This window comes from Pseudovirgaria hyperparasitica (genome assembly GCF_010093815.1).
Source record: "Pseudovirgaria hyperparasitica strain CBS 121739 unplaced genomic scaffold EJ05scaffold_1, whole genome shotgun sequence".
NCBI classification, from domain to species: Eukaryota; Fungi; Ascomycota; class Dothideomycetes; order Acrospermales; family Acrospermaceae; genus Pseudovirgaria; species Pseudovirgaria hyperparasitica.
Genome location: NW_022985549.1, coordinates 1,917,131 through 1,944,984, shown reverse-complemented (window position 1 = coordinate 1,944,984; position 27,854 = coordinate 1,917,131). Strand labels below are relative to the sequence as shown.

Genomic DNA, 27,854 nt, shown 5'->3' with positions numbered 1-27,854 from the left:
AGCTGGGCCTTAGTACAGCCGTCCTCAAAGCCGTTAGTCAGCAAATCTTTTCCCACTACTAGTAGCTTCAAGTTCAGTACAATACGCGTAGACTCGCGCGAGCAACAGAGCTTCGCGCAATCCTACAAGCCCGACGTCTACATCTCTCCAGACCCGGCGCAAACCTATACGATACGAAAATACGCTCCTTGCCGTACCGTGTCACATTTACATGCGCCATTCTTAGCTATCATGGCGGCTGTTGCACCTCCTGCGACACCGCAGCGCCCGATGCCTGGCAACTTTGCGCAAACTCCAGCTCCATCGAGGCCAGCAACGCAGAGCACGCGAAATCAGCTGATATCACAACCGGTTTCCACAACGCAAATCTCCCAGCAGCTCACTACTTCATCAAATTCACAGTTGACACCGATTGAAAGAGCATCGAAGACGGTGAACGACTATCTAGACCGAGACAGAAGATATCCTGAGTTGGAAAGGTATATTGCACGTATGTCGTATTCCAGTAGTGGGAGATAGAGAACTAAAATGTGACAGAGGGTATTTCGCATGATTATGAGGACTCCAACAACCCAGCTTGGAACCCTTATCAAAAGATCAAGAACTATGAGATCCCCGATCGGATACTCGACCAGTACAATTTGGCGCAAACGGCGTTGATGATGGGTTTGTTTGCGGAGCTGAATCATGCATGGATAGCCATTGACAACGCGCTTTATCTCTGGGACTTTACACATCCAAATCCTGATCTGGTTGGGTTCGAGGATCAACCGCATGCCATAAACGCCGTCAAACTCCTCAAGCCTCGTCCTGGTGTTTTTGTCAAAACCATTGAGTACGTTCTAGTAGTGGCGACGAGTGCAGATATCATCCTGATAGGTGTCTCATTCGAACGCGGTCCAATGGGTGTACAGGGGATCACGCTGTATCAGACAAACATGAAAGTGCCAGTCAAAGCAGGGCAGAACAATATCATTGCAGGCTCAGACAGGACGGGACGAATATTCTTTGCCGGTGCAGAATCGGATGACGTCCATGAACTCACGTATCAGCAGGAGGAGAAATGGTTCAGCAATCGGTGTGGGAAGATTAACCACGTTACGAAACCATTTTCCACAGTACTCCCGTCAATCAACTTGAGCTTTGGAAAACCTTCGTCTCGCGAACATGTTCGGGAGATGATGGTTGACGATTCGCGGAACCTTCTCTATACCCTTTCGTCTACCTCAACTATTCGCATTTTTCAACTGAAGGAGAATGGTATTCTCGACCTCTCCTTGACGCTATCCATCTCGAAATTGAAGACAAGCATAAGCCATATACAAAACACAACGGAACTGCTCCAGCCTGGGACTGAAGTCGCATCCATTTGTCCTATTCCTTCGACGGAATCTCCGCGACTCAGCCTCATCGCAACAATGTCCACTGGCCACAGAGTCTTTCTCAGTGCGACATCAGGCGGTATCTGGGGCTCTTCAAATCAAAGCTCTGCTCCGACCAGTATGCAACCACACCATATCAAAGCTCCTCCTCCCACTGTCCCTTCTGCTCGGCTTACCTATCGTTTTGGTTCTGGCTATTTTCTCTGCTTCTTCAGGCGACCAAACATGCCAGATATTGACGTCCTTCTTGCGTCAGCTCCAGACACAGGTCGCTTAGCAGCGTTAACAGATCAGATGCAAGCGTCCAAGTTTATCGAAAACGCACAGACTGTTGAGCTAGGGAGTTTCGTGTCAGACGTTGGGATGCTCGTGCCAGCGGCGACTGCAACCTCAACGCCACAAGGCTACGGTAACGAACTAGCGATCCAATTTGATAAACCGGTCTGTGAACTCGCGATTCTTACAAACACCGGCGTGCAAATAATACGTAGGAGGCGTCTGGTCGATGTCTTTGCCGCCATCATCAGATACGGTGGCACACCAGAGGAAGGAGTGAGTGGCGAGCTGAAGAAGTTTGCGAGACTTTATGGCCGTGATGAAACCAGTGCGACTGCACTGGCCGTGGCCTGTGGTCAAGGAACAGAGGTCACATCTGATTTGAGAGTCGCAAAAGTCTCCGATACTGAAGTGCTCGAGCAAGCACGAAAAGCCTTCATTGATCTCGGCGGAAAAGCCGTCATCAACGAGACTAGTATCGACCAGGCTGCCCCTACGATTGACAACGTTCGACCATCATCTCGTCATGGTGGCCTAGCAATCTACATTGCTCGGGTCGTAAGATCGATCTGGAAATCTACTATCATCCAGGAGATAATTACAACTCGTGGCATTCAAGTTGAGCCTGCAGTTCCATTGACCAAGACTCAGGATGTACAACGAGATTTGATAGCGCTTAAAGAGTTTCTAGACTCCAACAAGTCATTCATTGATGGCTTAGCCGGACCTGAAGCGCTCAGTCGAATTAATTCGAAATCCGAAGAGCTCGCACTGCAAGGAGAACACAGAGCACTGAATTCTCTGGTGGTGCTCATTGCAAACATCATCGAGGGCATGGCCTTCGTGCAAATGTTGTTTGACGAGAAAGTTGACGAGATTCTCATTAAGTTGTCAGATGCATCCCGCCAAAAAGTTCGTGAATTGACGTTCGAAACGTTGTTCTGCAAAAGCGAAGGACGCGAGCTTGCGAAGGAGCTTGTGAAGGCCATCGTGAATCGCAATATCGAGAAAGGATCGAACGTTGACACTGTCGCAGAGGCACTTCGGAGAAGATGTGGCAGCTTCTGCAGCGCAGACGATGTTGTGATTTTCAAGGCGCAAGAACAGCTGAAGAAGGCATCTGAGGCTGGCCCAACCACGGATAAGGCACGAGCATTGCTCAACGACAGCCTCAAACTCTTTGGTAAAGTCTCAGCTAGCTTGTCAATGGAGCATCTAATATGGGCTGTTCGCCAGTATACAGAGCTAGGCTTCTATGCCGGTAAGTTGGTTAGATTAGCTTATGGAGTGTTTACTAAAGTGGCTTAGGAGCTATCCATCTTTCTCTTGAAGTCGCCTCAACTAGAGATCCGGGGAAAAAAGCATTGAGTTGGTTACGGGATGGGCAGCCATCACAAGACCCAAGAAAAGCACAGTATGATACACGAACAAGGTGTTACGAACTCATCAAGTCTGTGATTATCGCAGTTGATACTGCGGTGGTAGCCAATCCAATTGCCGTTGATGGTCAGATCTCTGCCATGGGTAGACGCTACAATGAGGCACACGACGAGATCAGCAGATCTGATGATGAAGTGTTTCAAAATTATTTGTTCGATTGGTATCTTGAAACTGGGAAGATACAGAATCTGCTTGATGACACATCACCTTTTGTAGCGACGTATCTTAAGCGTAAAAGTCAAGGGAGTGCGCATCACGCTGATCTGCTATGGAGATATTTCGCTCGTCACCATGAATTCTTCAAGGCTGCAGAAGTTCAAGTCATGCTCGCAAAGAGTGACTTCACTTTGAATCTCCAACAGAGGGTCGAGTATCTCAGTAAAGCCAAGGCCAATGCTTCGACTCGCCTACCTGGGATTGCAGAAATGCGCACCTCGCGCAACTCCCGCCAGGAGCTCTTGCGAGAAGCTTCTGAGCTGCTAGATCTGGCTGATATCCAGGCAGAGCTCGTTGAAAGACTACAAGCAGACATTCGATACACCCCAGAGAATAAAGAGAGCACACTCAAAGATCTCGATGGCCAGGTCAAAAGTATCAACGAACTCTTCAACGGAATCGCGGATCCGGCAGGTTATTGGGATATATGCTTGCTCATTTACGCATCAGCCGACTATAGGGTCGCGCAAGACATCGAACAAACCTGGCACCGTTACGTCGCTCAATTGGATAGAGACGTCGAGGAACAGAAGAAATGGGAGCTATTTCCTTCAGCAATCCGAGCAATCGGCCGCAAGTTACGTACTTCGGAAGCCGTATTTTCAGTCCGTAAGTCGTTGCAGTTGACCTTGACCCATTGGACCGCACATATCTAACGTAATGAATCTTTGCTAGCATTTCTTTTGCCCCTATTTATGAAGTATCATGTGGATAAGGCCATCCCCGCCCCACCTACATGGATGTTCCAACTTTTCCTCTACCTTGAAATTTCGGCAGAGCGCGTTGTTACAGTATTGGAGTGGCTCTTCTCGGGTGACGAACCAGGTTGGAGCGCGCCCGAATTTCGCAGACTGGCCGGCCTTGGACTTCTCCATGTCATCGACTACTGGTATCAAGAGACATCAATTGGAGATGTAGAACTCTTTGGTGATGACGAACGGGCAGCAAGTGTAGCAGACATCCTGAGGGCCGTTGTGAGCTCAGGAGTTTTCAGCCGAAATAATGATGCCGATGCTCAAGTTCTGGATCGTCTGGTTGCCTTACGAGAGCAGGTGGAGTCGTGGTTGAGATAAGAAACATATGTAATTGTACTTAGCGAGCATGGGCGGCGTCATGGCTTATAAGAGGTCTTTGAAAGTATGCATATTGGCATGAGCGAGCGAGCAAGCAAAAGCGAGTCGTATAATGGCACCTCTGTTGGGTAGGAAATATTCCTGTAATAGAACACAGGCTGTGTGTCGTAAGCGATTGCATATGTTCATCAAACTTTAACAACAAAGGCACTGTTAGGATTGATTTAGCCCTCAATACGAAGAGCGTTGAACATGTCCGTAAGACTACGGAATGAAGACCAGCATGATATTTCCCATTCACAATTGTTATACTACTAATCAAGACTAGTAGTCATCGGCAGTAATTATACGTCATCTCTGGATCGATTAATGCACGTGGCGCACAGCGGATGCTGCATTGATTGACTAGCGCCAGCGTCCCCGCCAACCACGACTCACGAGACCCAACAAGCATCTCAACCTCAAGCTCTCTTCCATCTACCTCGACAGCTCCCAACTTCTCACACCTAGCCTACCTGATATATAGCTGTAAACCCTCCAAACCTTTCACTCCACCATGCAAATTACTTCCGCCCTCTTAGGCCTCGCCCTAACAGTCACATCTGTCCAGGCGCTCGACTTTGGTAGCTTCGGCGGACAGGTCGTGATCAACGAAGAGCTCAGCGTACCAGGCGAAAACCCGCTCGAGTTTTGCGCCGACCCCAAGGACTACAAACTGGAGATTGACAAAGTTGATTTGAGCCCAAACCCACCAAAACCGTAAGTTCAACCCTTAGTCATGGGATGTCGACGTATCTCCGTTCTAGCGACTATCGACGCTTTCGCCTTCAAGCTTCTTCAGGCGATGGTGCTAACTCCTGATTATTCTAGTGGCCAAACTCTGTCCATCAAAGCAAATGGTACCGTGAAAGAGAAGATAGAGGCGGGTGCAAAGGTTCATCTGCAAGTCAAGTACGGGCTCATCACCCTGATCAACCAGGAAGCAGATCTCTGTGATAACCTGGAGAAAGTGGATAAGGAGTGTCCTCTTGAGAAAGGCGAATTAACATTTAGTCGTGATGTTGATCTTCCCAAGCAGATTCCTCCAGTACGTCATGACCCGGTATCCGATCTTATGAAGCAAGTCCTAACGCATTATAATAGGGCAAATACACCGTTCTAGCCGACGTTTTCAATGAGGACAAGGAGACAATTACTTGCTTGACTGCGCATGTGCAGTTTCCTTGATGAGGAATGTTTGCGGCTAGGGTGCATAGGATATAATCGGGACAGAACGTACTATGGTCATCGTCTTCATAAGTTATGCGTGCTTGAAGTTACATTCCCGGCGTTGGTCATAGTGATACGCCTTATACTTCGATGCTCTATGTCGTTACAGGGGTATATAGTCATAAAAGGCGTACAATTACAGGTCGCAGAGACCAAGCGCGTAACAAAAACTGCCAACGTGAAGACGTGATGTTGATTTAGTGCAGGTATCATTCCCCAATCTTCTAGTCGTAACATAAAGCGTATCCGACAAGCTACAGGCCATTGTCCTTCAGTCTACCTACTCCCCAAACAGCCTCCTCACTCTTTTCAATACACTGTCCTTCTCCGGATCATAAGGATGGTCCTTCGCGGGAATCTCCAGTAGTGACGGGAACGCAGCCGTATACATATCGACCCGATGTCTTATTCTATCTGCGATCTATAAATCTCGTCAACAATGCTGTGACGTCCTCTTTTACGTCATACAATGTGAACATACGTGTTGGTTGATCAGTAAGATCGCAATATCTTTCCTCTCTTCTGTGAAGCGTACGAATGTCTGCTCGATCGTCGACGTGTCCGTCTTGTCGTCTACGACTAAGAAGTTCTTCTGCGCGTCTGGCGGGGCTGTAACGTGCTGGGAGGCGGAGAGATTAGCTTTGAAAGGGTACGGAGATCGTTGTAAGGCTTACTCCCACGCCTGCGAGGAGGAGGCCGGTGACTGAGTCCTGAGGACAGTGTTAGCGTCTTCAAATGTGTAGTGAGCTTGTGAGCTTGCGTGCCTCGTCGCCGATGACTGCGAGGAATTGTCGATCTTTATACTGCGTGGCGGTCGCCATGATGAGTCTAAGTGTTCATGTGCTTATGCTTACAACAGAGAGGGACAAAGAATAGACGAGTCCGATTCAGAAGCCCACACCGATACGGTATGTAGTATGGTATACATAGGTGCTATAGCGCTACTGAGATTGCGGAGAAACTCCGGCACATCGTTACCTGCTGATAAAGTTTCTACCTCCGTCATTATATATAACTTTATTCATACAACCATCGTTGCTTCATCATTGTTTCAAACTCACGTGAATAATCTATTTTCAAACCAAGGTTCGACCTTTTGATACGATTGCTTGTTTTTGGCCCTGCAACTATGATAAAACATATGGAAGGACAGCAAAACCACCAGTTACACCTTCCAGGTAGACATGCAGAGACTAGCACTACTTGACTGGCAAATACCATAGCTTCATTTCATACGAGCCTTATTGTACTCCCTGCAAACTTTACTGGTGATTTCAGACAAGTATTGCTTTCACTCAAGTTGAACCCAGTAACACTCTTCGTTTGACACCACCAGTTCACAGGCAGTCCACATATATTTCCAGACGTGCTCAATAAGCGTGCAAAGAGCATGAGGGTCTAAAAAAGGAAGTTCTGTTTAAGATAGAAGTTGTGCTGATTGGGTGCTGATCTGTAAGGCAAACGAAAGCCTCAAACTTAAGCTAACCCTATAGCGAATCAGGCTGGGCAGATCTCTACAAGATCGTACTATATGGCAAGGGTCGGCTGTGTTACTGCCTCACGAACCCTAGACATACATATTATGACGACTCCTTTCTTTATCACAGAGGTTATAGAAGTGCCCTTCTTGGTCATGAGCCTGGTGATCCACCCTCCTCCCTCTCGCAAATTATTTTCGAATCTTCTTGACAAGAGCGTAGTGCGTGTTTGACCGCTGCTTCTTATTGGTCTTGAGTCTTGAAACATGGTTCCATGAGGACTCTATCATCGAATCTGACAATCTGCATCAAATCGAAGCGATGAATAGTCAACACAACCTTAAAGTCAAATAGATCAGCAAGTCACAATGGCACTTTCGTAGTTAGTAACTTTATCTGATTAGCGGTTATTTCGAATTGTATCCTAAAGCCTTCAGGACATCACCCTCCCCTACATTCTAGGTGCACCTCCAGACTCGTGACTAAGGAACTACTACATTAGAGCTCACCATCATCAAGGATGGAACATGAGGTCTAGAGAATAGACTTTAAACATAGATTCTCCTACACTTCAATACAAACTTTCGTATACTGGTACTGGAGGTAGCTTGCGCATGTGCACGTCACGTCATAAAATTATGGCTGGGCGCTAAGAAACAGCGGTCTGTCCTGAGCGGTCTACCGCCATGCAGAGGGAGCTCACCGACTGGTGCGTCTAGGCCTCCCAGGTATGAAGCATTGGCTGTCATCAAATAACTCCGTATTGAGGGCGTAGCCGAGTTGCTCCCTTGCCAGCACATACCAAGTGTAATATTTATCCCTAATTGGTTACCAAGGAGCTGGCTTCCGAGGACGTACAGCGTGCTTCGGGGTCAGAAAGTACGGGATGCTCCATCCCTATATTGCGAGCAGTCGCTAGAATCATAACGATGCCATACAGAGTGGTAGAATAATGAGGCGTGAGGTTCAGGCGAGCCCTTGCTCAGTGACTTCGACACCGAATGTTTGACAATACAACAGTAATGCAGTAGCCTTGGAAACGAAAATTCAAGATCTTCAATTTCCACCAATCGCTACTGGTCATACCTATCAATGCTGATATGCACTGAGTATGAGATGCGTAGCCTCGCTGTCGCTACCTGGGAGTCGTCTCGAAGTATTTCTCCCTGGATTACATTCAATCAATCCGGTTTAGCGTTGCCTCACAATATGGACCCTATCTATACCATGACATTAAGCTGATTCTATCTGATTTCATTCCCGCTTGTATAAAGCACTGGCTTGATATCGAGCTTTAAAGTGAGGCATCGTTGCACCAATACATCGGCACCTGGGCGCTTATCTCATCATGGGATATCCGGCAACTGGGTCATCTCATATGCAGTCTAATCTTTGGAATCTCTGGAGCTTCAGTCTGACGCTTGTGCTCCCAAAAGTGACTGGCATTTAGGCATCCAAGTATACGCCCTGGTCTTTGTGTCATGATGATGAAAACTACGACTGGCATGACTCTACTGGAAGCCTCATCTGACTCCTCGTCTCGAACACAGCGTCAAATAGCGATATCAACGTTATAAGTACTTAACTATGAAGTATAAGAATCGCTCATCATCACACATGTAGAGTAGTCCAAAGCTAAATCAATCTTCTACAATCCAAGCAACTCCTTTTCAACGATCAACCCGACTGACAATGAGGAACGACGAAGATATGGTATTCGTCGACGCAATCAACACGCCTTATGACGATGGGTGCCAGCTCTCCACAGAACGAAAGACTCGGAACGGTATAGACACAGCGTATTTATACACACCTCAAACTAAGGGTTCGATCGATACAGGAACTCCACGTAATAATGAGCTCAATGACACCCATGCAAGCGCTACGACGGAGAGTCCTCACACTGCCTTCAAGAGCACACGGCCAATAGTGTCCCTTGCATCGAAGGACAAGCAAGACGAGGAGACGCTGCAAACCTCGATGAGACCAAACACCACCATTGTTAAGACGACGCAGGAACCTGCCGCAACCCTGTCCCACGAACCAAAAATCACGAAGGCACACTCTGCACCTGGTCCTGTCCCCAATGCCAATTTAGCACGAACAGCTCCCAAGTCATCAATGCCTGTATCTGCGAATCAGGCGCCTACACCACTCGTGCACCGCAATCCCCCCGCATTCCCACCAAAGAACCTGAGGCCTTGTAAGAGCCCTTACATTCCACCGCCACCACCTCAGGGGGCGCCACTTAGATCATCCTTACCTCCAGGTATGGTTCCATTTGAGCATGTTGGTGGTATGCATCCAATCCCAACAGACCCCTTGAATGGCTCCGAGATCATCACCTCCCACTCAGAACTCATTCCTGTAGTCTACACCGACGACAACAAGCCCGAAGACAAACTCGTGCGCACCATATTCAACAAGAGAATATACACCACCTTCCACCACGCCGGATCTTACGACTTCGCCAAACACTCGTCACTCCTGCGCGCTGCCGAAACCGAAGTCTGGTACCGCTGGCCGGCCGCGTCCGACGAGTCACACATCCTGTCCCTGTGCAAACGTGGCGAGCTTGCCAGCGCGACGGAGTATCTGAGCACCGAAGTCGAGGGCCGCTCCATCTCGCCCCTGAACGCCAGCATTCCAAGAGTATGGGCTAGTCACGTGTTTACTGCACCACTGGACGACGACGTGTACACCTGTGTCACCCGCATGGGCCACTTGGCGCGCAACTACAGCGGTGCATGCACGACTTGTACGCACACCGTGGCCAAGAAATTGGAGAACACGTCGCTCGTATACATTGTCGTGCTCTCATCATACATGGATCCGGCCCCGGGCTTTAGCGCACGAGGACCGAGTCCGACAGAGAAGGTCTTCAAGGTACTGAGTTTCGGGAGCAGAGAGAGTGCAGCCGCTGAAGCATTCTATGCGTCAGGCGTTCAGGGGTGGGATGTGGTGTTTTCATGTGTTATTAGGAGCGATGCGCTGAGCGCTTTAGGGAAGGGGTTGGATGTGGTTCGTGTTGAGAAGATCCATGAGTTGGCGAATGTGGATGAGAGAGAGATCGGAGGAGATTATGTTAGGGCCTTCTATTGAGTATTGTGTGGTTGGCATGTTGAGCTAGAGCTCTCGTACACCTGTCTTATTATCTCGAGGTCGTTGCTGTCGAGTTGAAAACAAGTTGGAAAGACGTCATGGAAGGTGGACGATTAAAGGAAAATCGGAAATGGTGATGGAACTCCATCTTAACGCATATTTCATTTTGAAGCACTGCACTTTATGTTATCTTCTCTGTCAAAAGCTTAACAAGGGCAATAGCTAGAGATTTACTTAAATTCCTAGATGTCTGGAATACTTGCGTCTCCTTTCATTCATTCAACAAAGGCGACTTTGAGGTCACTGGAGACTGTGATATTATGCAAAGAAACCCTTTTCGTACGTTTATCCTTGAGCTACTTATGCATAGTAAACTCTAGTTCCGAAATGTCAGGATGGAGGGGCCAACTGTAACGATGGGTCATATTGCTAAAGGCTCTGCTAATCTGAATAAGAGCTACCTATACCCATGGCGTGGACCTGTAGGATTCGCCTAAGCTGCACAACCGATTCATAGGTGAGACCAATGCTCTTGTCACTGATTACATTGCATGGACGATTTCTAGCATTGTGTCGATCTAGACGCAAGCAAGCCCTTACAATCTAAACGGTAGCTGCAGCCAAATGGTTGAGAATGCCTGTACCTGAAACTCGAAAATCAACATGTGCCGTGGCGCACCTGGCTACCTCGTAAGTGGCAGATATAAGGCTCTTTCGTCCGCACCTTTGTAGCGATTTCTTGTATATGTGGCAGTCATGATGTTTTAGGATTCATTTAACTCTCTTTCATATAAAGGCATAGGCCAGTCATACAGCCAAAACATTCGTTGTGCGGCCCACATTGACAGAACTTTCAGTCGTCTGAGTTGTTGTTGATGACAGTGGGGCACGGACGCTTGCCCCTGCTATCTTACCGTCGACGGCCATATGTTGGTCACATATTGCTTGGCATGACTGTGGTCTTCACTAGAGCATTGGAACGATGTTCACAGGTGCATTCACGAAGATTCATGCGTCACCAGTCTTCTGGAATCTACGCAGCGGGGAACTCTCCCACTCTTCGCCTCCAATAGCGGATGTATCCTCGATGAAGCTTGGAGACGGCGCGGGGCTGTGTGCAATCTTAGGCCTGCTTTTGAATATGTTGTCGTAGTCTGCATCTTCAAGCGTCACCTCTTCTTCCGCAGGTTTTTCTTCTTCGAGAGACCAGGTCGTCTTTCTGGGTGTCTCGAATTGGTTAACAGGAAACAAGGACTGGCGCTTCTTATTCATCGACTGGCGAGGCTTCGGCTTTGTTGCTGCGAGACTCATTGACTGACGTGTACGCTCGAGGAGCGTTGTACGCCGGTTCGCCCGATCGTCTGGAATTTCTGGCATGGGTGGAACAGGAGACGGCAGATCGGGTGATTCGGTAACGGACATCAGTGTGCTGGGGCCGAAGGTATGTGCAGCCATAGACAATCTGGTCCTATCAACTAGGGATAGGCGCGGTTCTCGCTTGACGGGGGATGGGGACGCGTCAGTTACAGAAGTTACGATTTGTTCGGCGAGTGTAGGCATGGCCTCCACAACTGTGCTAGTGTCTCGTATTTCTGGCATTATAGTCGATAGAGATTGCATGTCTATCCGATTACTGCAGTGAACAGATGCGCTGGCAGTGATAGATGGATCAGACTCTACCTCTAGTAGCGCTAGCTTCTCACTACTTGAATCAAGTCTCTGCGAGGTCGTAGGCGGCAGCTTCTGTTGCGAAGTCTGCCTTCGAGGCCTCTGAGAAGCACTGGACACGTCACTGGTCGTGTTGCTCGCTTCATCTGGGATAGGCCCTTGTGATACTGGCCTGCCAGATGCATTTCGCACTGCGTTTGCTGAGACTGGTTTTCTCGGGCGTTCTTTTCGAGAGGACATAGCTTCAAGTTCTTCCAGTGTCGCATCCACTACATTACGGTAATCTAGTATGCGATGGAAGGCTGGTTTCGGAGAGGTCGGAGCACCACTCTGTCCTGGACGCAGACACTCATGCTCACTGAACTGAATACTCAAAGGTTGTCTAAGCGGCCTCGCACTGGTTTTTGATTCTAGGATGGTATCTGGTTCGTTTGCAGTTTTGAACCTCTGTTGAAAGTCATCCCACCGGCGAAGACGTCGCTCCTGAATCCTGATGCGACCCTCTAAATCCTCAATCAAGCCAGTCTTCGTCCCTCTCTTGCTTTGTTGGTTGCCTGTTTGAATGTGTTGGAGGAAGTTATTGTATGAGCCACTAAGGATGTCGTCATCGCCCTGCTTTTCATCACCATTGATCACTACCTCCAGCCACTTTTGATTGGCAACCCAATTGTCTTGTAATTGCTTTCTGGCTGCTTCTGACGCCAGGATACCGCCATCAGCACCTGCCGTCTGGCTTGCGATAGCTTGATACCTTCGATCTTTCTCAGTAATGTCGAGTGACGTGATCTGTAGGAGCTCGTTGACCTCGGAGTATAGGACCGTATTCGAAGTCCTCTTTTTGAGAATCGTACTTATTGACGATGCGTGAGCAATTAGTAGTGGGACAAGCTGTATCTGCTCTTCCGGACCTCTGAGACTTGAGGCCACGGAGATCTTTCTTGCAATACTCATATGCGACTGGTTCCGCGACGTGTCGTCCAGCTTCCTCTTCAGTACTGCCGTGGAAAAGAAGAAAAGCATCTCCACGAACTTGTCGCCTTTACATTCATCCAACATAGTTTTGCGCAGTGAAGCTTCTCGACCCAGAACTCCATTTTTCTTCAAATCGTTCAGGCATCGGAACAAAGCAGCTCGGAGGTTGATCGATTGGAGGGGTTCGAAAGGAGGGAAGAATGGCTGGAGTTTCTATGCAATTGTGAGTGCAGTACATGCTTTTCGATGATAATACTGACACTGCGAGTCTCGGAAGGATCCCAAGTCTCGAACAAACGATACAAGGCCCATTCTGCTTGTCTGATGCGTTGCTTCTGGTTTTGATGATCCTTTGAAGATGTAGCGAATGAAGCTTCTGTGATATCGGGCCAATCAGACAAATGATGTAGGTCCAGAAGCCTCAAGTTTGTGACAAAGAGCGACAGGTATGAGCGGGCCATGTTTGCACTTAGAGCAAGCTCCAGCAGCAAGACAATTGTTGTTTTGCACTGTGAGGTCACAACATGAGCTTGCTGCCGGTCTTGGCAGGAACGACATGTCGCCCCACCAAAAAGCATGCCGATCAAGCCAGGGCCAACGTTTTCCGTGGTCCGATGGATTAGGAACCGCCGCCCTTTGTTTGGCTTGCGAAATCACAACATCGGCACTTTCGATTGTTGAGCTTTCTTGCAAACCTTAGACTCTACACTTTAGGACGGACCTTCATAGGATGATCAGGATCTGCGAATTATCAAAAGTGATCTTTCTCTAGCTATACCGCTTGTTGACTACAGTCATGTCCCCAAAGATACTTGACAGTCCCGCTGAGGACGTTCCTCAGACTAACAGTCCTTCTAGTAAGCACCACGCAGTAAATGCTCATGCATCTATTAACCATCCTAACAGAGCCTTCGTCAGGAGTCCCCACGAACGTCAACTTCAAGGCCGATCAACCTTGGACCCCGGAAAGCGGTACGTGGACGAAAAGCACATGGCCTTACAGCCCACTTCGTGCAATGTTGAGACATGATCGTTGACTTATATGCAGTACTATCCACCATTCCTCACCGCCCTGAGCATGATAAGGATTCTCCAATTCCATTCTTCCATATTCTTGAGCGATTGAAGACTACCAAAAGAGCTGGCTGGCGACGATTCGGGCTTGAGGATGCCGAGTCAATCTCGGACCACATGTATCGAATGTCAATATTGACCATGCTCGCTCCTCCTTCACTCTCATCCCGGGTGAACATCCCACACTGTACAAGGATGGCGTTGGTGCATGACATGGCTGAGGCCTTAGTCGGCGACATCACGCCAGTCGACGGGATTTCAAAACCTGAGAAGTCGCGCCGTGAATCGGAAACTATGGACTATATCTGCCAGCGATTGCTGGGTAGTGTTCCTGGACTTTCAGGAACAGAGATAAGGCAGATTTGGCAAGAATATGAGGATGATCGGACACTTGAAGCAACTTATGTTCATGATATTGACAAAATGGAGCTTCTTCTACAGATGGTAGAATACGAGCGATCACAAGAAGGGCGCGTAGATCTCGGTGAATTCACGTGGGTATCAACGCGTATCAAGCTTCCCGAAGTGAAGAGTTGGTGCGAGGCGGTCTTCGAAGAGCGCAGACAATTCTGGGCGTCCATCGGAAAGGAACCTTTATGGCGATTACAAAACTAGTGGCCTATATTGAGGTTCTTTAAGGTCGGTCTTGTTCGGTTTGTCGCCCACCATGTCACCACTTTGATCTTTGGCCGCTGTCTCGTGGAGTTGAGTGAAGCATAGATGTTTAGATGAATACCCGGGCATCTCTCTTCTCTACGGTATAGCTCTGATGCACCTGCAAATTCATCGTCCTGAGCCTAACGTTCCACAATCATTGCATTAATGGAAAAGTAGTAGCTGACTTCATATATCGTGTCATCGACCTAGAGAAGTTCTTCATTCCGCGTCTTCTTTTTGCAGAGCGTTTTTTTCAGGCCACTGGCCTAGTAAATTCTAGGGTTCTAACTATATTGAAGGCTATCGAACATGAGAACGTGTCGTACCACGGAATGACACGTGAGACAAGACTCTAAACCCATTCTTCCAACGCAGCGTCTCAGCTGAAGGGTCGATGGATGTGTGGCGAAAGGGATCGGTTGCGGTTCGTGTCTTGCTAAAGGCTGGCACTTGGCATTGCACCTGAACACCATCAAAGCCTCCCATCACGGGAAAGTTCTGACCCATTAGCGAAGTGGGATAAAATAAGGTCTGGAACTCACCGAGAACAAACGCGAGCTTGCAGTCGCGCCATGGGGAGCGAATGATGCGGGTATCTGCAATTTCGGTAAACCAAGTACGATCTTCGAACGATTGTCGAATCGCATAGAATTTGTGACCTTCACTGCTCGCGCATCCGGTTGCCATCTCCGCGAAAAGCCCAGTTCTGCTTTGGAACTCGGAGAATGCAGCCGTAGCATTATGCGTAAAACCCATTTCTTATGAAGGCGTACTCTGGTGGTCCGACGTTGTCATATACTAATATGCGTAGACCAGTTAACAAGGTATGGAGATACATTTTCTAATGTAGCAACTGACTGTTATGTCTATTAAGGCAAGCAAGGCTGCCACCTGATGGTATGATGAAGCTCCAAAACCATTAGGTCTAAACCTGCTACTGTTCTACCAAGTCTTATGGATTGGCAATCCTGAGATTGAGCAATTGCAGTACGGATCGTTGTGACATGAAGGTCAGCTAAGGAAGAATATGTGTTCTTGCACACAATTCGACATAGTCACGAAGGCTACGCTGCGGTTTTCATCTCCGAGCAGATAAGGCTCGGGTATATGCTTCGGCAATGTGAAGAAGAAGAGTAAGCAGTCAGCGGAAGTTCGCATTTTATGGAACATCGGGGGCCTCCCAACACGTATCATGGAGCACGGAGCACGGAGCATGAATCATGAACCACGAATCACGAATCACGAATCTCTAATCGCGGAATCTTGACGCGGCAAGTTGTTACGAAACCTGACGATCAGCTGTCCAGGTTAAGAGATACCTGAGCTATCCGTGCATTTATGGCAAGCTGTTGGCGACCATCATCACACACCCCATGATTGATTCAGGCGTTAGAATGACCCCTGATTCGCACAAGCGCCCCAAGCCTTTGGCCCGGGACGATAGACGACACTTGTTTTGCTACCAACGCCATCCGTCTATAGCTTGCATCGCTGCGAAGCAGCGCTCTAATGCCCAATCTCGGGCGTAGGTACTGTAAAGTACACGAATTGCCAGCAGACTCAAAAGGCCACTTCCGACCAATATGAACATTTCACAGTTGAGCAACAGCTCAAGCTCAGCAACAGGCATGTACACCGTCCCTAGAGTTGGGATGCAAGTCGAGCCTTAAAAAGGTGGTCAGAAGCTTGACTGCCGTACCTGTCGAGTGACGTAGACCGCGTGCGAGATGGAACATAGGGGCAATGGCAATACGAAAGGCCGGGGTTGATTAAGCTCGGCGTAGGAATATCAGCCTGGCAATGTTCTACAACCGTGGCCGTTAGCGCCGGGAGCTACCCCGCAAAATGATCCATTCAACATAGACATGATAGGCCACGTCTTGCCCCACATCAAAGCTCCGGCCACCCGGGTCCATACTCAACACGGCATGGCCTTCCTACTTTCCCCATATTCTCAACTCTCTCCACTGTCACTCCATCGCTTTCTTGCTAGTCGTTCTCCTGCAGTCGTCAGTACCTATCCTACCCAATCTTTACTGTACTCGACTAACCCTTCGCGAGTCTGGTGCCACTCACTTTGAGATGCTCCTAGTTCAAAATCCAAATTACTTAGGCAATCACATATCTACATTGATATTCAGGATCGGTAGGTATACCACCTAAAACCCACATCAGCTGCTATGCATGCGCAGTGTGCCAAACTCCTAGCAACCAAAGGTCTGCTTTCGGATGTGCCCCAGCCTGGAAAAGAGTAACGGATCCCTGCATCGATCCGTTCACCGTTTCGCACGATCGAAAATGCGCAGCTGTCTATTCGCCAATGCCCACAGCTCTGAGAAAAGCTAGGACCATGCGGTTCCCTTCCGTCCTAACTAGGCATTGTTAGCATCTCGTCAAATGTAGCTCTCCAGATCGTCTCATAGCTCGTGATGGCTTGGGGATCTGATGAGGTGCGGAGTCATTGACGGCTCCCGAGGTTTACAGGATGTTCATATTTGAATCGCAACTCCCCCGTGCCGTCGATTTGTGCCGCAAAGTCCTTATACTCTTCCTCGCCTGATTCGAGATACCTCGTCCCAGCAGCCTGGTGCTCCTTCATTACTATCTCCTCCTGCATCTATTGTCCATTGACGAATACTCATAATGTCCGCCGAAGGCAACTACTCTCAAGCCAACACCAATGGCGATCCTCTGGAAAAAGATTTCCACCAACACCTAGGAAGCAATGAACAAGCTGACAATGCTCTCCAAAGAATCAGGACAGCTGGTTCTATCTCCATCTCGCCAGAACTCTTTGAGAAAATCTACCTGTCGCCTCAGAACCGTGTGGCAGGTGATCTCCGTAAGACATTCGCCAATCCAACGCCGCTGTAAGTATTTAGATGTTTTCGTGTCTGCTTTGTTCTCTAATATCGGTCTCAGCTGCCTCATTGGATTCTTGCTTGCTCTCTTTCCACTTTCGTTTGCTCTTCTCGGATGGCGGGGCGCTGGTGGTCTCGGAGCTGCGACCGTCGGCACCTACTGGTTCGCTGGTGGTCTCCTAATGATTCTCGGTGCCGTTGGCGAGTTCATCCTGGGCAATACATTTCCATTCATCGTATTCGGCAGCTTTGGTATGTGAAGTTACTACATCTTCTCTTCACCCAACTAACATAAGCCAAGGCTCCTTCTGGCTCATCTTTGGTGCTACACTGACCCCATACTTTAACGCTATTGGTGCCTTCAACGTCCCAGCATCTGGGGACTCCCCTGAGGTCTCGGGCATTGAGAATCCTGTCTTCAACCACTCGTTCGGCTACTTTACGCTTTCCATGGGCTTAATGTGCTTTTTCTACCTCATCTGTGCGCTGCGCACGAACGTTGTTTTCGTGCTCATCTTCCTGCTTCTCATCCCCGCTTTCGGTCTTTTGACCGGCGTCTTCCTCGAGACCCCACAAGGCAACCCAGACATGATCCACAATATGACAGTAGCTGCGGGCGCACTGGCATTTGTCGTTTGTCTTCTCGGCTGGTACTTGTTCTTCGGCATCATGCTTGCGAGCGTTGATTTCCCGTTAGCGCTACCTGGTATGTATCCTCATGCAGTCATTTTTGGACTCCAACTAATACCTTCCAGTCGGTGATCTCTCAACCATGATCAAGCCCCTGAGCTCTAAGCAGAAGGTCAGTGAGGAGGTCTAACTGTCTACATACACACGTATGCATAGAATATGCTGCGAATGGAAGTGATGAGTTATGAATGAGATGGGAGGAAATTGTGTTCTGGAAGCTATGGATTTCCTTCGTGATGGCGAGGATCAGGCATGGCACTTGGGTGTCCACTGTGTGTATCGTCGTATGTATGGTTGTATCATGCCGAAATGATCAGTAATAATAATGGAATAATGACCTTGTGTGCATATCCAAACCCGACCTATGTTCCTACTGACACTAGTTCTTGCACTGATAGATGCTATGGGAGAAAGGTAACCTCTTCGCTACACCTGACCGAATAAAGACCAGTGCAAGCAGAGCTATTTTCCTAGTCCGGAGCTTCCTTGTCGATCGCAACACTCACCCTGTGCGAAAAGTGGGGACCTTGTTGCAGTATATATGCATGCTACACCACAGTGCAGCCTGCGCAAGGCTGCATGACTACTCTCCCAACTGCATAATTGAAAGTCTGGCGATACTCTTGTTATCGACTCATCCTTTCATTCTGTGTCGTTTCCCAATTTCGGACTAGGTATCCACTGCCACGAAAATCCAGCGCTAGGCTATATTGGTCGTAGCGCATCAAGGACGGCATCTTTTCTTTTCTACTTCATCTGGCAACGTCCACCAATCGGATAGATACGCTTTGGAACGTCTATTGGTGCTCGACATACTTGCCTTAAATTCCACTGGCCGACCGAAAAGCCTCACCGACAGCTATATCCTAATATTGATGAGAATGATTGACGTCAAGCTCTAGACTCATCAAAGACAAATGCAAGTAGCATTGTGTGGCTGCAATGTAGCCGGATGGTTCAACTAGACATAACGTATGGATTGAACGCCGGGGACTATGATATCGAAGCTCCAATAGTATGTGTCCTTATTACTATGGCGCCTTGGGACTTCAGCACATTGGAACCGGGGTGTATTCTCAGGCTGCATTCCTTCGTCACGCATGCGTCTCCAGGCTGGGGTGTCCTCTCACATCACTTCACACTAGACTTAGATAGTCTGCATAGCTTCTATGCGCAGCACAGTCGACTCACTTTTAGTTATCCTGTCCATTATGTGCCTAGGTATTTCTTTGGTTCTACACCTCAACTTTTCGCCTCTACCATCAGCGCTGGAGACTGGCGAAAATTCTCAAGGAAGATGACCAGAGTATGACGCAGTATGAAGATCTGTAGATAAAGAGCAGGTGGATGCTAGTCTTAGCGCCTCTTGGATTGATTCTAATAAAAGCCATAAACGATCCCTCCGAACCACATGTATCTACTCCAAAATCACCTCGCCAATATAATTCACTTCGTACTAGTTACTGGGGACTCTTACATCAACAGAACCCTTTCTAAGCACATTCATCCAAGTCACAAGAGTCCCTCAGTTGTAGTGGGATCTCAGACCACATCAGGGGTGCTTATCGGACGTACTGGAGAGATAAAAAAGTCGCGAAGCTCCTCGATACCACGCAGTACCTCCCAGAGAGACGCGACAGTAACGGAGCGCTCACAAAACTGCTGACTCTATCTAGCACAGACATTGTATTTTGTTGTACAGGTTTGCGTTCGGGCGCATAAATGCCTCTCGACCAGTCAGCTACAGCTTACAGTATTAGCTTTTGGATCTCAAAGTACGATTGCATGTTGGACAAATACTGTCACCGGTGTTCTCGTGGGCAGGTAGTCTATACTTCCTGACATAGGACTCCCAGTTAAACACTGCTAGTGCTTGTAATTGCGGTCGAATCAGTAACAGTCAAGGAGTTCAGAAGGCAATTTCAGAACTCGGCTCCTGACGCTCAGAGACGAATGTCAATTGCCTAAACACCTACAGGGACTCAGACTATGCATATCTAATTTTATATTTGGTGACACGGCGTTGCCTCGCTGGACATGTTCATGACAACCCTCTACTCCTCGCCTCAGGATGTATTGGACATCTATGTATTCAGGACATAAACCTGATGGAGAAAGAATCTGTTTCATTGCATAAGCACATGGTCTAGAGCCAAATTCAAGATGAGGTACTGGAGGAATGTTGCTAGTAGGCTGAGTGACTGAAGATGTTAGGTACCCCGACTCGATATTATGCACTACGATCTTGGATTTTTTGCTTATTTATAGAAGGATAAACCACTAACAATCATGAAAATGTACATATATGGTGTTCCAGAACCCTATTCTAGAACAAAGTCCTGGCGATGATCGCTATCTGCCGTTCCGTTGTCATCGCCCATGATTCCGTCAACATAGCACTCGCCTAGAAATTTATACGTCTGCCACCGCCCTTTCTGACCAGTCCCATGTATTCTCGTCGGAGCCGCCAAACTATTCTCTCTAAGCACGTAAGGTGTCTGCCCCCCGAAAAGAATAACGACCAAATCACCCTTCTTCAAGGCTTCAGGTCCCACACCAATATACCCCATACGAGTGCGGAACATACGCCTGTTGAGGTGCACACGCATGATCTCCTGTGGCCAGACCTTCGTAACATCAGTCAGCGTGCGCGTCGGCTCCTGGCCCCACTCCGTAGACCTGCAGAAGTTGAGGTCGTGGCCGGAGGTTTTCGCAGTGGGATTGCCAAAGGCCCGAGCGGGATCAACATTTGCAACGAGCATGCGGCGCAACGCCATATCGTAGCCGCCATTCCAGTCTCGGTATATACCCAGACCCCACCCATCCAGCTCAGCGGCATTGTTTTCTGCCCAGGTAAGCAGTGCGTCATTGAGACGCGCAACGGTACGTTCGCCGAGTGGTACCTCGAGCGTTTGTGGCGTGACAGCCTGGGGCAGTATCTTGTCGATATAGTCGAATTGGAAGCCTGTAACTAGAAGCTTGCCTGGGTCTGGGCTGTAGTGACTACCATCAAGGGGTTTTAGTCTGTATACTGCTGGCGGTCTTGCCATTCCAGCGGAGTACATGTGCTCGATGTCCTGAAACCAGGTTTCGGGACCGCGGCCGCCATCGATGAGTGAATACGTGGTGTGCGGGCTCCAGAGGTTGGGGATCCAGGATGATAAGCCATACCCATGGAGGCTTTCTTCCTCAGTCTGGCCCGTGTTGCAGTTGAGGGCATCGAGACGACCATAGAGTATGGCTACGAGTTCGACGAGTTGACCGTATGTATGAGCGATCGCTGTCAGTTCGGATCTGTGGTATTTGACAGGACGAGTGACGCGAGGAAAAAAGCGCTCTAGTGCAAGCCACGCTTGACTACCATACTCCGCTACATATTGGTTCTTAATATTGTATTGGGGACTGATTATATCAAATGTATCACCACGGGTGAGTGATTTGAGAGCCATGAAGCGATCCATGGGCTCGCCACACATGTGATTGCGTAGATAGTGAATCAAAGGCAGTAGTCGGAGGCCCTCATGTTTGATCTCGTAAAACTTGTATTGTAATATTTGGGCAGGTCTCACATACTTGCGGACGGCGGCCAGAACCGAACAATTGACCACGCCCGGGAACAGTACGTAGTCGTCAACAATATTTCGGACGACGCCATGTTGCGTTGGTCCATCTATATCATTGATGAGAACATTCACTTGAGGCCACGTTGTTTCGAGCTCGTCGGATTTGAAAATAAGCGAAAAGCTGGAGTTTGATAGGGCAAATTCTTGGACAATCCAAATCCTAGTCCAGTAATCTCTCAAAGCAAAATCATGTATAATTTGAACTTCCTTCGGACTGTAGTCAACGAAGGGTTTGTAAGGCATTATCTTTTCAGAAAAAGGCGTGTCGAGACCGATAATGAGGTTGGCCTGTTCGAATATGAATTCTATACCCTCAGCAATCTCCCCGAGCCAGGCAATCACGTATTGAGCAGAGCCATAGATGGAGGCCATTAGTGGCAGCTGTTGTTCTTGATCTTCTCTTGCCTCAACAGAGCTGCCTTGTATGATACAGAGCATATCAATCCATAACGGTCGGGATGTCTGACCTAGAGGCGGACGTAGCTTCCATAGGGCTCTAGCGAGATTTGGAGTAATCCACATAATGATATGTTGCCCATCTTTGATCCCATCCGACCGACTAACGAGCATTGGGATCATCCTAAGGGGCTTCTTCGAGTTTTTCTCTATTCGAGAGCGCTGAAACCAGACCCAAGAGAGTGCCTCATACTTCTCAGATTGAGTGCTGTCTCGTATCTCGCAGTGTAAAGCGTCATTACCCTCTCCCGGCTGAAGGTGAGCTAATAGGATCCAGCCCTGAGGCAGTCTTTGAAAGAGACGAGGAGATTCTCGTTCGTCATCGAGACCGGGTTTGTAGCGAGTGCTCCGTGGAAGGTCTGAACGTTGTTTTCGACGGATAATTTTGTGTCGATGGTCCAAGCTGGTATGTGTCTCCGGCACGCGGGGGACTTTGGGGCTCGTATGATGATGCTGATGTACCACGTGGACGGTGCTTCCGTTAGACCTCTTAGGGGTGAGGCACCAGCCTTTATGGATACACCACCAGATGAGAAGAAGAGCGAAGAGAGCAGCTATACCACCCCCTGTAATTCCTCCAATCGCGCTACTGGAGAGAGGACTTCTTGTAGGATTTATGGAACTCGTGGTAGTGATAGTAGAGATTGTGGACGTAGGACCATTACTTGTCGATGTGTAAGAGCCCGTGGATTGGGTATATGAAGTTGCGGTCTCTGACACAGGACTATTCCAAAATGACTTCGAGTTCGCTTCTATCCCTAGAGAAGAGCTTATATGAAGGCTCGAAACTAAGCTCATCAAAGGCGTATATGGTAGACTTGCTGTTACAGGACGAGTAGAAATAGCAGGAGAGGAATCGGTTGTAGTGGTCAAAGTCGACGTATCACCGGGTATGGAGAATAATGGTATATCGGGCTCAGGCGTGGAGATAGTCGAAATACTGCTGTATTCTTCTGGGGGGGGACTGTATGTTGAGCGCATTGTAGCAGAGTCAGGAGTATATCGGGGTGATTGTCGTGGAGATCGATGGGAGAGAATCTGCCGTAGCGCAATAAGGAGAGCCATCGCTATAAACAGCACATCCAGTGTCGATGGGGCAACAATAGTCTGTGGCTACGCAGTACTGGTCGTCTCCTTGGCATGGCTTCGCTACAAATCAGCCGCGGTCAAACATAAATTTGAATATGACGAACATTTGTAACAGATAAATCGGCGCAGACACCCTCTGCCACGCCCGAGTACGGGCAACAAGCAAGTCCAGAGGAAGTCGACTCGCAGCTATAGCCAATATCACAGCAACCATTGCCACAGCATTGCTTCCCGTATTCGCAGCAAATGGAGCCAGTAGGGTCACATGATAAGGTTAGCATGGGACAATTGGGACTGTAGGTTTGCCGGCCAAAAAGAGAGCGCGGGAACATGCCCTCCTCGATTGGGAGAGAACGAAACACCGGGTAGCCGCACGTGGCCATCTTCGACATTTGTTTAGGAGCAGCAGAGACGAGTATCGTCAGAAGTAAGTGTACGAGGATTGAATTGCAGATGACCATGATGAGTCTGGCACGTCTTCGAAGACTTTCTGGTTAGCACCTTGCTAGATTTTGCTGGAGGACACAGTGATACAGAAGAGTTTCCCAGTTCTCAATTCCAGGTCTTGTAGTGCGTTTTATGCCCCGCCCACTTTCAGCTGAAATACGATAAGATCGAGTGAACATGGTCTAGAAGTCTCTCAGGGAGACAATGACACCGATCAGCATCTCACGCAGGATATCGGCCAATGTGGTTTTGACTCTAGACACCACTAGGGGCACAGTATTGTCTATACGAGGTCGATTGTGTACAGAACTGAGCCAGCTAATGCAGGCTGACTGACCGATCTCCTCGAGCAGCCTTGCATCCCCAATCTAACTCTAGACCGGCCGGAGGAACGTCCGAGAGGATGGAGTACATGTAACAAGGTGTGGAGTTCCATCTCGGCATAGTTGACTTGGTGACTAGTATGATTCTAGTAATAGATACGGTGATACTCGTATGGGTCGTTCGCGCAGTGTCGTTGTCGTTGTTCTCGTCCACGTAAGGCAAGCACCTAGGTCCTTAGATCAACGTGACGTGCTCAGATCTGCGCATGAGTGCTCAGCCACAGCCAAGAGTGGCGCCAGCTCCAATCCTGCTCAATCCTGTTGCCTTGTTTCGAGATTCCGGTTGCACGTTGCCATCTCCATCTACCTTGACATGGTTCTTTCACAATCACCAACGCTAGTCTTGATATTGACCTGAATCCTGACATACATAGAATATGGATGCACAAACAGTGCTCTACTCCCCGCTGGACTGGGACGTTCCAGATCGCATTTTTGCTTTCGACAAGAACGGCGGTAATGACGTAAGTGCTCCAGACGTACTACACACCCACGAGCACCATGATCCCTGCTCCCTGCTTTACGTAGAAGTGATGGAGGGCATTCTGCCTTCACTCTTCTGATACACTTGGACTGCTTGATACTAACAATGCCTTTAGTCAGGCAGTAAGTCTGCGTCACTTGCCGCAATCATCGCCGCTTTTGTCCCGTCTCTTATCACCGCTATCATATTTCTTGTGATATTCTGCCTCATCAGGCGCTATCATAAACGCATTTATGCCCCGAGGACTTACATCGACCTTATTTCAGAGAAGTAATACCACCGTCACGGCGTAAATATCAAAATCTGGGCCTGACATTCAACAGAGATCGGACTCCAGGCTCGAGCACAGCACGCATCGAATGGCTAAAACCCATATGGCAATTAGGCGATAAATTCGTTTTAGAACACTCATCTCTCGATGCGTATCTCTACCTCCGTTTTCTGAAGACTATCATCTTCATCTGTGTAATTGGAGCCTGCATCACCTGGCCAATTCTCTTCCCTGTTAACGCCACTGGTAAGGGCAATGCTTCTCAGTTGGACAAGCTTGGGTTCGGGAATGTTCATGGTAAGAAACGTCTGTATGCACATGCCGTTGTGGCTTGGGTATATTTTGGCTTCGTCATGTTTACGATAGCCCGAGAACGTATGTGGTTGATCGGTCTACGCCAAGCTTGGCACCTATCAAGGACTAACGCCTCTCGCCTTTCTTCAAGGACTGTACTCTATCTTGATCCACCAAAAGATGTGTTGGTTGACGGTGAATCCCAGTCCACTTTGGGCAAGGAGGTCATGCGACAATGGGTGGTGAAGCCTACACCAAAATTGGATGAGCACGTGGGAGCAAGGAACGCAACATTAGCTCAACTGGAGTCTACCGAGCTTTGTTATCTGAAGACGGTGAACAAGAAGAGAGCGAAAATATCGAAGAGAAATGGCTCAGGCGTGGTTGGCTTGACCGACCAGACAATCTCTGCCCTGCGACCAATTCGCAAGCAATACTATGTCCTCGGGACAGAATCCGACGCGATTGACCATCTCCAGGCCGAAGCTACCGCCAAAGTACAGAAAGTCGACGAAGATCGAGATTTACATAGCACGGATGCTGCTGAAGCCCGATCTGCCATTTTCGTGGAATACGCAACGCAGTCGGCCGCTCAACGAGCTTACCGAAGCAATCCAAAGTCAAAAATACCAATGCCAGCAAATCTTGCGATCAAGTCTAAATTGATCGGTGTCCTGCCAAAAGAAATCATATGGACAAACATCACGCTACCTCAATCTGTTCGACTGTCAAAGAAGTCTGCCGGTAACGTGTTTGTAATAGCACTAATCATCTTTTGGTCTATACCAACTGCATTCATCGCCTCGATCTCCAATGTCAACTATCTAGCAGAAAAAGTTCAGTGGCTTGGCTGGATCAAAAGTCTGCCAGATCCCATCTTGGGACTGATGGTAGGACTACTGCCCCCTTTAGCGACGAGCTTCATCGCTTCATATGTTCCGGACATATTGAGATGTAAGCTGCGAATCCTAGTAGTCGACATTTGATTGACACACTACAGATGTTGCAAAAATGTTCGAACCAACAACAGTGACGGCAGAGCTACAAGTACAGACGTGGTACTATCTATTTCAGATCATTCAAGTCTTTTTCGTTACTGCTCTGTCTTCGTCAGCAACTGCTTTTGTACCACAACTCATCAACAATCCTGGAAATGTCCCGATGCTATTGGCCGACAAGCTACCCAGCTCATCCAACTTCTACCTCACTTATTTCATTCTGCAAGGTCTCGGTTCGGCAACCAAAAATATCCTCAATTATTCCGATCTCTTCCAATATGTCTTCTGGGACTGGTTCATCAACAAGACACCCCGAGACAAATACACACAGTATACCACCATGAAAGGCATAGGATGGGGTAAGATGTATCCCAAGTTCAATAATTTCGTCATCATCGCCCTTGCATACTCGATCATCTCGCCTCTCGTACTAGGTATTGCTGCTATTGGCTTGATACTTTTTTATTTCTGCTACCGCCACCAGCTTCTTTACGTCGTCCAGCCCAAGCTCGAAACGAAAGGAAAGTGCTACACCCGGGCGCTGACGCAAATGTTGACTGGTATATACGTCGGCGAGCTCGCACTCATTGGATTATTCGGACTACGAAAAGCGACTGGCCCCTCAATCATGATCGCAGTGTTATTCTTCGGAACAATCGCTTACAATGTCGTTATGAACCGCTACTTGAGTCCGCTTGAGGATCACTTCCCTGATGATTTGCTAGCAGCTGAAGGAGAAGAAGAAGAGCCGTTGCTTACCGCGGAAGAAGGGGTCATAGATGGTGCCGATGAGCATTCTCGCATCCAAAGTCTAGGCAACAGCATGCATATTCCAAAACGCGTTGTAGACCCCGTTGCGCGTTTCTTTGAGCCACACATCTACGCAAGTCATAAGGTTATGAAAACATTCTTGCACAACCAAGGAGAGGATGGTGATGCCATCGAATATACAGAGGATGAGCTCAAGAATGCGTATACAAATCCTAGTCTGATCAGTAAGCCAGCGACGATTTGGCTGCCTCAAGATGATATGGGATTGAGTAAGAGACTAATTGAAGAGAATGAAAAGAAGGGTCTTAAGAGTACCGATGAGGGGGCGTGGCTCGATGAGAAGAGGCATGTGAAATTCGACGAAGATAATCTCAGGCAGCTGCCGGCGTGGAAGAAACCTATTCCTTTCTGAAGGATTTGGAAAATAGACATGCGCGGATCACTTAGTGTGTAAGGCCCGGAGAATTCGGCAATACGACCTGTAGACACACTGATTATTGACCTTGCGCTCGACCCCCAATGCCTGATAGAATTTCTATCAGCAGCTATCAAGATGGTGATGTGAGCGTCCGTGATGGAATATTAATGGAGTAGGTGGGTTTCCTCGGCGATATAGACAACAGTACCAGCGCCCATGTCAGTCCACGTTCCCATTGATGATGAGATAGCGTGGATAGGTTATGCAGGTGATAGGTTGAGGTAGGCAAAGCTTGTAGAGTAAAGTCAGATGACTGGAGCCGCATTCAATAGCAGCTCGATATCCAACACATTGATCCCTACTACAGGTGCGAATTTATGTTATGCGAGAAAACACTGGACTATGTAGCCTAACCCAATTCGAGCGATAAGCCATGAAGAGTCGGCAACCAAGACCCAGCCA

General features: G+C 48.4%; 10 protein-coding genes across 10 annotated transcripts; 6 read left to right on the top strand and 4 right to left on the bottom strand.

Annotated features, from left to right (window-relative positions):
• Positions 1 to 91: 91 nt before the first annotated feature.
• Positions 92 to 4,664, top strand: EJ05DRAFT_530121 (non-repetitive nucleoporin). Its single transcript, XM_033748951.1, has 4 exons — positions 92 to 490; positions 538 to 2,919; positions 2,967 to 3,923; positions 3,990 to 4,664. Exons 1-4 carry the CDS (start codon positions 232 to 234, stop codon positions 4,385 to 4,387), a joined length of 3,996 nt encoding a protein of 1,331 aa, XP_033605532.1. The 5' UTR covers positions 92 to 231; the 3' UTR covers positions 4,388 to 4,664.
• A 292-nt stretch (positions 4,665 to 4,956) lies between these two features.
• On the top strand, positions 4,957 to 5,880 carry EJ05DRAFT_459908 (uncharacterized protein; the record flags this gene model as incomplete). Its single annotated transcript, XM_033742589.1, has 3 exons — positions 4,957 to 5,146; positions 5,258 to 5,474; positions 5,531 to 5,880. Coding segments are annotated over 3 exons (491 nt in total), but the record flags the coding sequence as incomplete, so codon positions are not given.
• EJ05DRAFT_506717 (vacuolar ATP synthase) lies at positions 5,701 to 6,477 on the bottom strand (the record flags this gene model as incomplete). The annotated part of the gene is made up of 4 exons (XM_033747852.1): positions 5,701 to 6,077; positions 6,138 to 6,275; positions 6,331 to 6,366; positions 6,436 to 6,477. The coding sequence occupies 4 exons, from the start codon at positions 6,475 to 6,477 to the stop codon at positions 5,937 to 5,939; spliced, it is 357 nt and encodes a 118-aa protein (XP_033605530.1). The 3' UTR covers positions 5,701 to 5,936.
• A 1,972-nt stretch (positions 6,478 to 8,449) lies between these two features.
• On the top strand, positions 8,450 to 10,240 carry EJ05DRAFT_506716 (uncharacterized protein). The gene is made up of 2 exons (XM_033747851.1): positions 8,450 to 8,491; positions 8,731 to 10,240. Exon 2 carries the CDS (start codon positions 8,827 to 8,829, stop codon positions 10,234 to 10,236), a length of 1,410 nt encoding a protein of 469 aa, XP_033605529.1. The 5' UTR covers positions 8,450 to 8,491; positions 8,731 to 8,826; the 3' UTR covers positions 10,237 to 10,240.
• A 1,004-nt stretch (positions 10,241 to 11,244) lies between these two features.
• Positions 11,245 to 13,337, bottom strand: EJ05DRAFT_495918 (uncharacterized protein; the record flags this gene model as incomplete). Its single annotated transcript, XM_033746309.1, has 2 exons — positions 11,245 to 13,089; positions 13,137 to 13,337. The coding sequence occupies 2 exons, from the start codon at positions 13,335 to 13,337 to the stop codon at positions 11,245 to 11,247; spliced, it is 2,046 nt and encodes a 681-aa protein (XP_033605528.1).
• A 335-nt stretch (positions 13,338 to 13,672) lies between these two features.
• On the top strand, positions 13,673 to 14,565 carry EJ05DRAFT_495917 (uncharacterized protein; the record flags this gene model as incomplete). Its single annotated transcript, XM_033746308.1, has 3 exons — positions 13,673 to 13,733; positions 13,783 to 13,848; positions 13,925 to 14,565. The coding sequence occupies 3 exons, from the start codon at positions 13,673 to 13,675 to the stop codon at positions 14,563 to 14,565; spliced, it is 768 nt and encodes a 255-aa protein (XP_033605527.1).
• A 171-nt stretch (positions 14,566 to 14,736) lies between these two features.
• On the bottom strand, positions 14,737 to 15,491 carry EJ05DRAFT_24788 (uncharacterized protein). The gene has a single exon (XM_033740133.1). It carries the CDS (start codon positions 15,361 to 15,363, stop codon positions 14,908 to 14,910), a length of 456 nt encoding a protein of 151 aa, XP_033605526.1. The 5' UTR covers positions 15,364 to 15,491; the 3' UTR covers positions 14,737 to 14,907.
• Positions 15,492 to 17,250: 1,759 nt separating this feature from the next.
• Positions 17,251 to 18,288, top strand: EJ05DRAFT_495915 (GPR1/FUN34/YaaH-class plasma membrane protein; the record flags this gene model as incomplete). Its single annotated transcript, XM_033746307.1, has 4 exons — positions 17,251 to 17,477; positions 17,530 to 17,720; positions 17,770 to 18,174; positions 18,224 to 18,288. 4 exons carry the CDS (start codon positions 17,251 to 17,253, stop codon positions 18,286 to 18,288), a joined length of 888 nt encoding a protein of 295 aa, XP_033605525.1.
• Positions 18,289 to 20,376: 2,088 nt separating this feature from the next.
• Positions 20,377 to 23,721, bottom strand: EJ05DRAFT_24733 (uncharacterized protein). The gene is made up of 2 exons (XM_033740124.1): positions 23,431 to 23,721; positions 20,377 to 23,381 (listed from the first exon to the last, which is right to left on the bottom strand). The coding sequence occupies exon 2, from the start codon at positions 23,300 to 23,302 to the stop codon at positions 20,480 to 20,482; it is 2,823 nt and encodes a 940-aa protein (XP_033605524.1). The 5' UTR covers positions 23,303 to 23,381; positions 23,431 to 23,721; the 3' UTR covers positions 20,377 to 20,479.
• A 731-nt stretch (positions 23,722 to 24,452) lies between these two features.
• On the top strand, positions 24,453 to 27,544 carry EJ05DRAFT_24674 (DUF221-domain-containing protein). Its single transcript, XM_033740117.1, has 4 exons — positions 24,453 to 24,620; positions 24,764 to 24,910; positions 24,964 to 26,159; positions 26,206 to 27,544. The coding sequence occupies exons 1-4, from the start codon at positions 24,538 to 24,540 to the stop codon at positions 27,384 to 27,386; spliced, it is 2,607 nt and encodes an 868-aa protein (XP_033605523.1). The 5' UTR covers positions 24,453 to 24,537; the 3' UTR covers positions 27,387 to 27,544.
• The last annotated feature ends 310 nt before the right edge of the window (positions 27,545 to 27,854 follow it).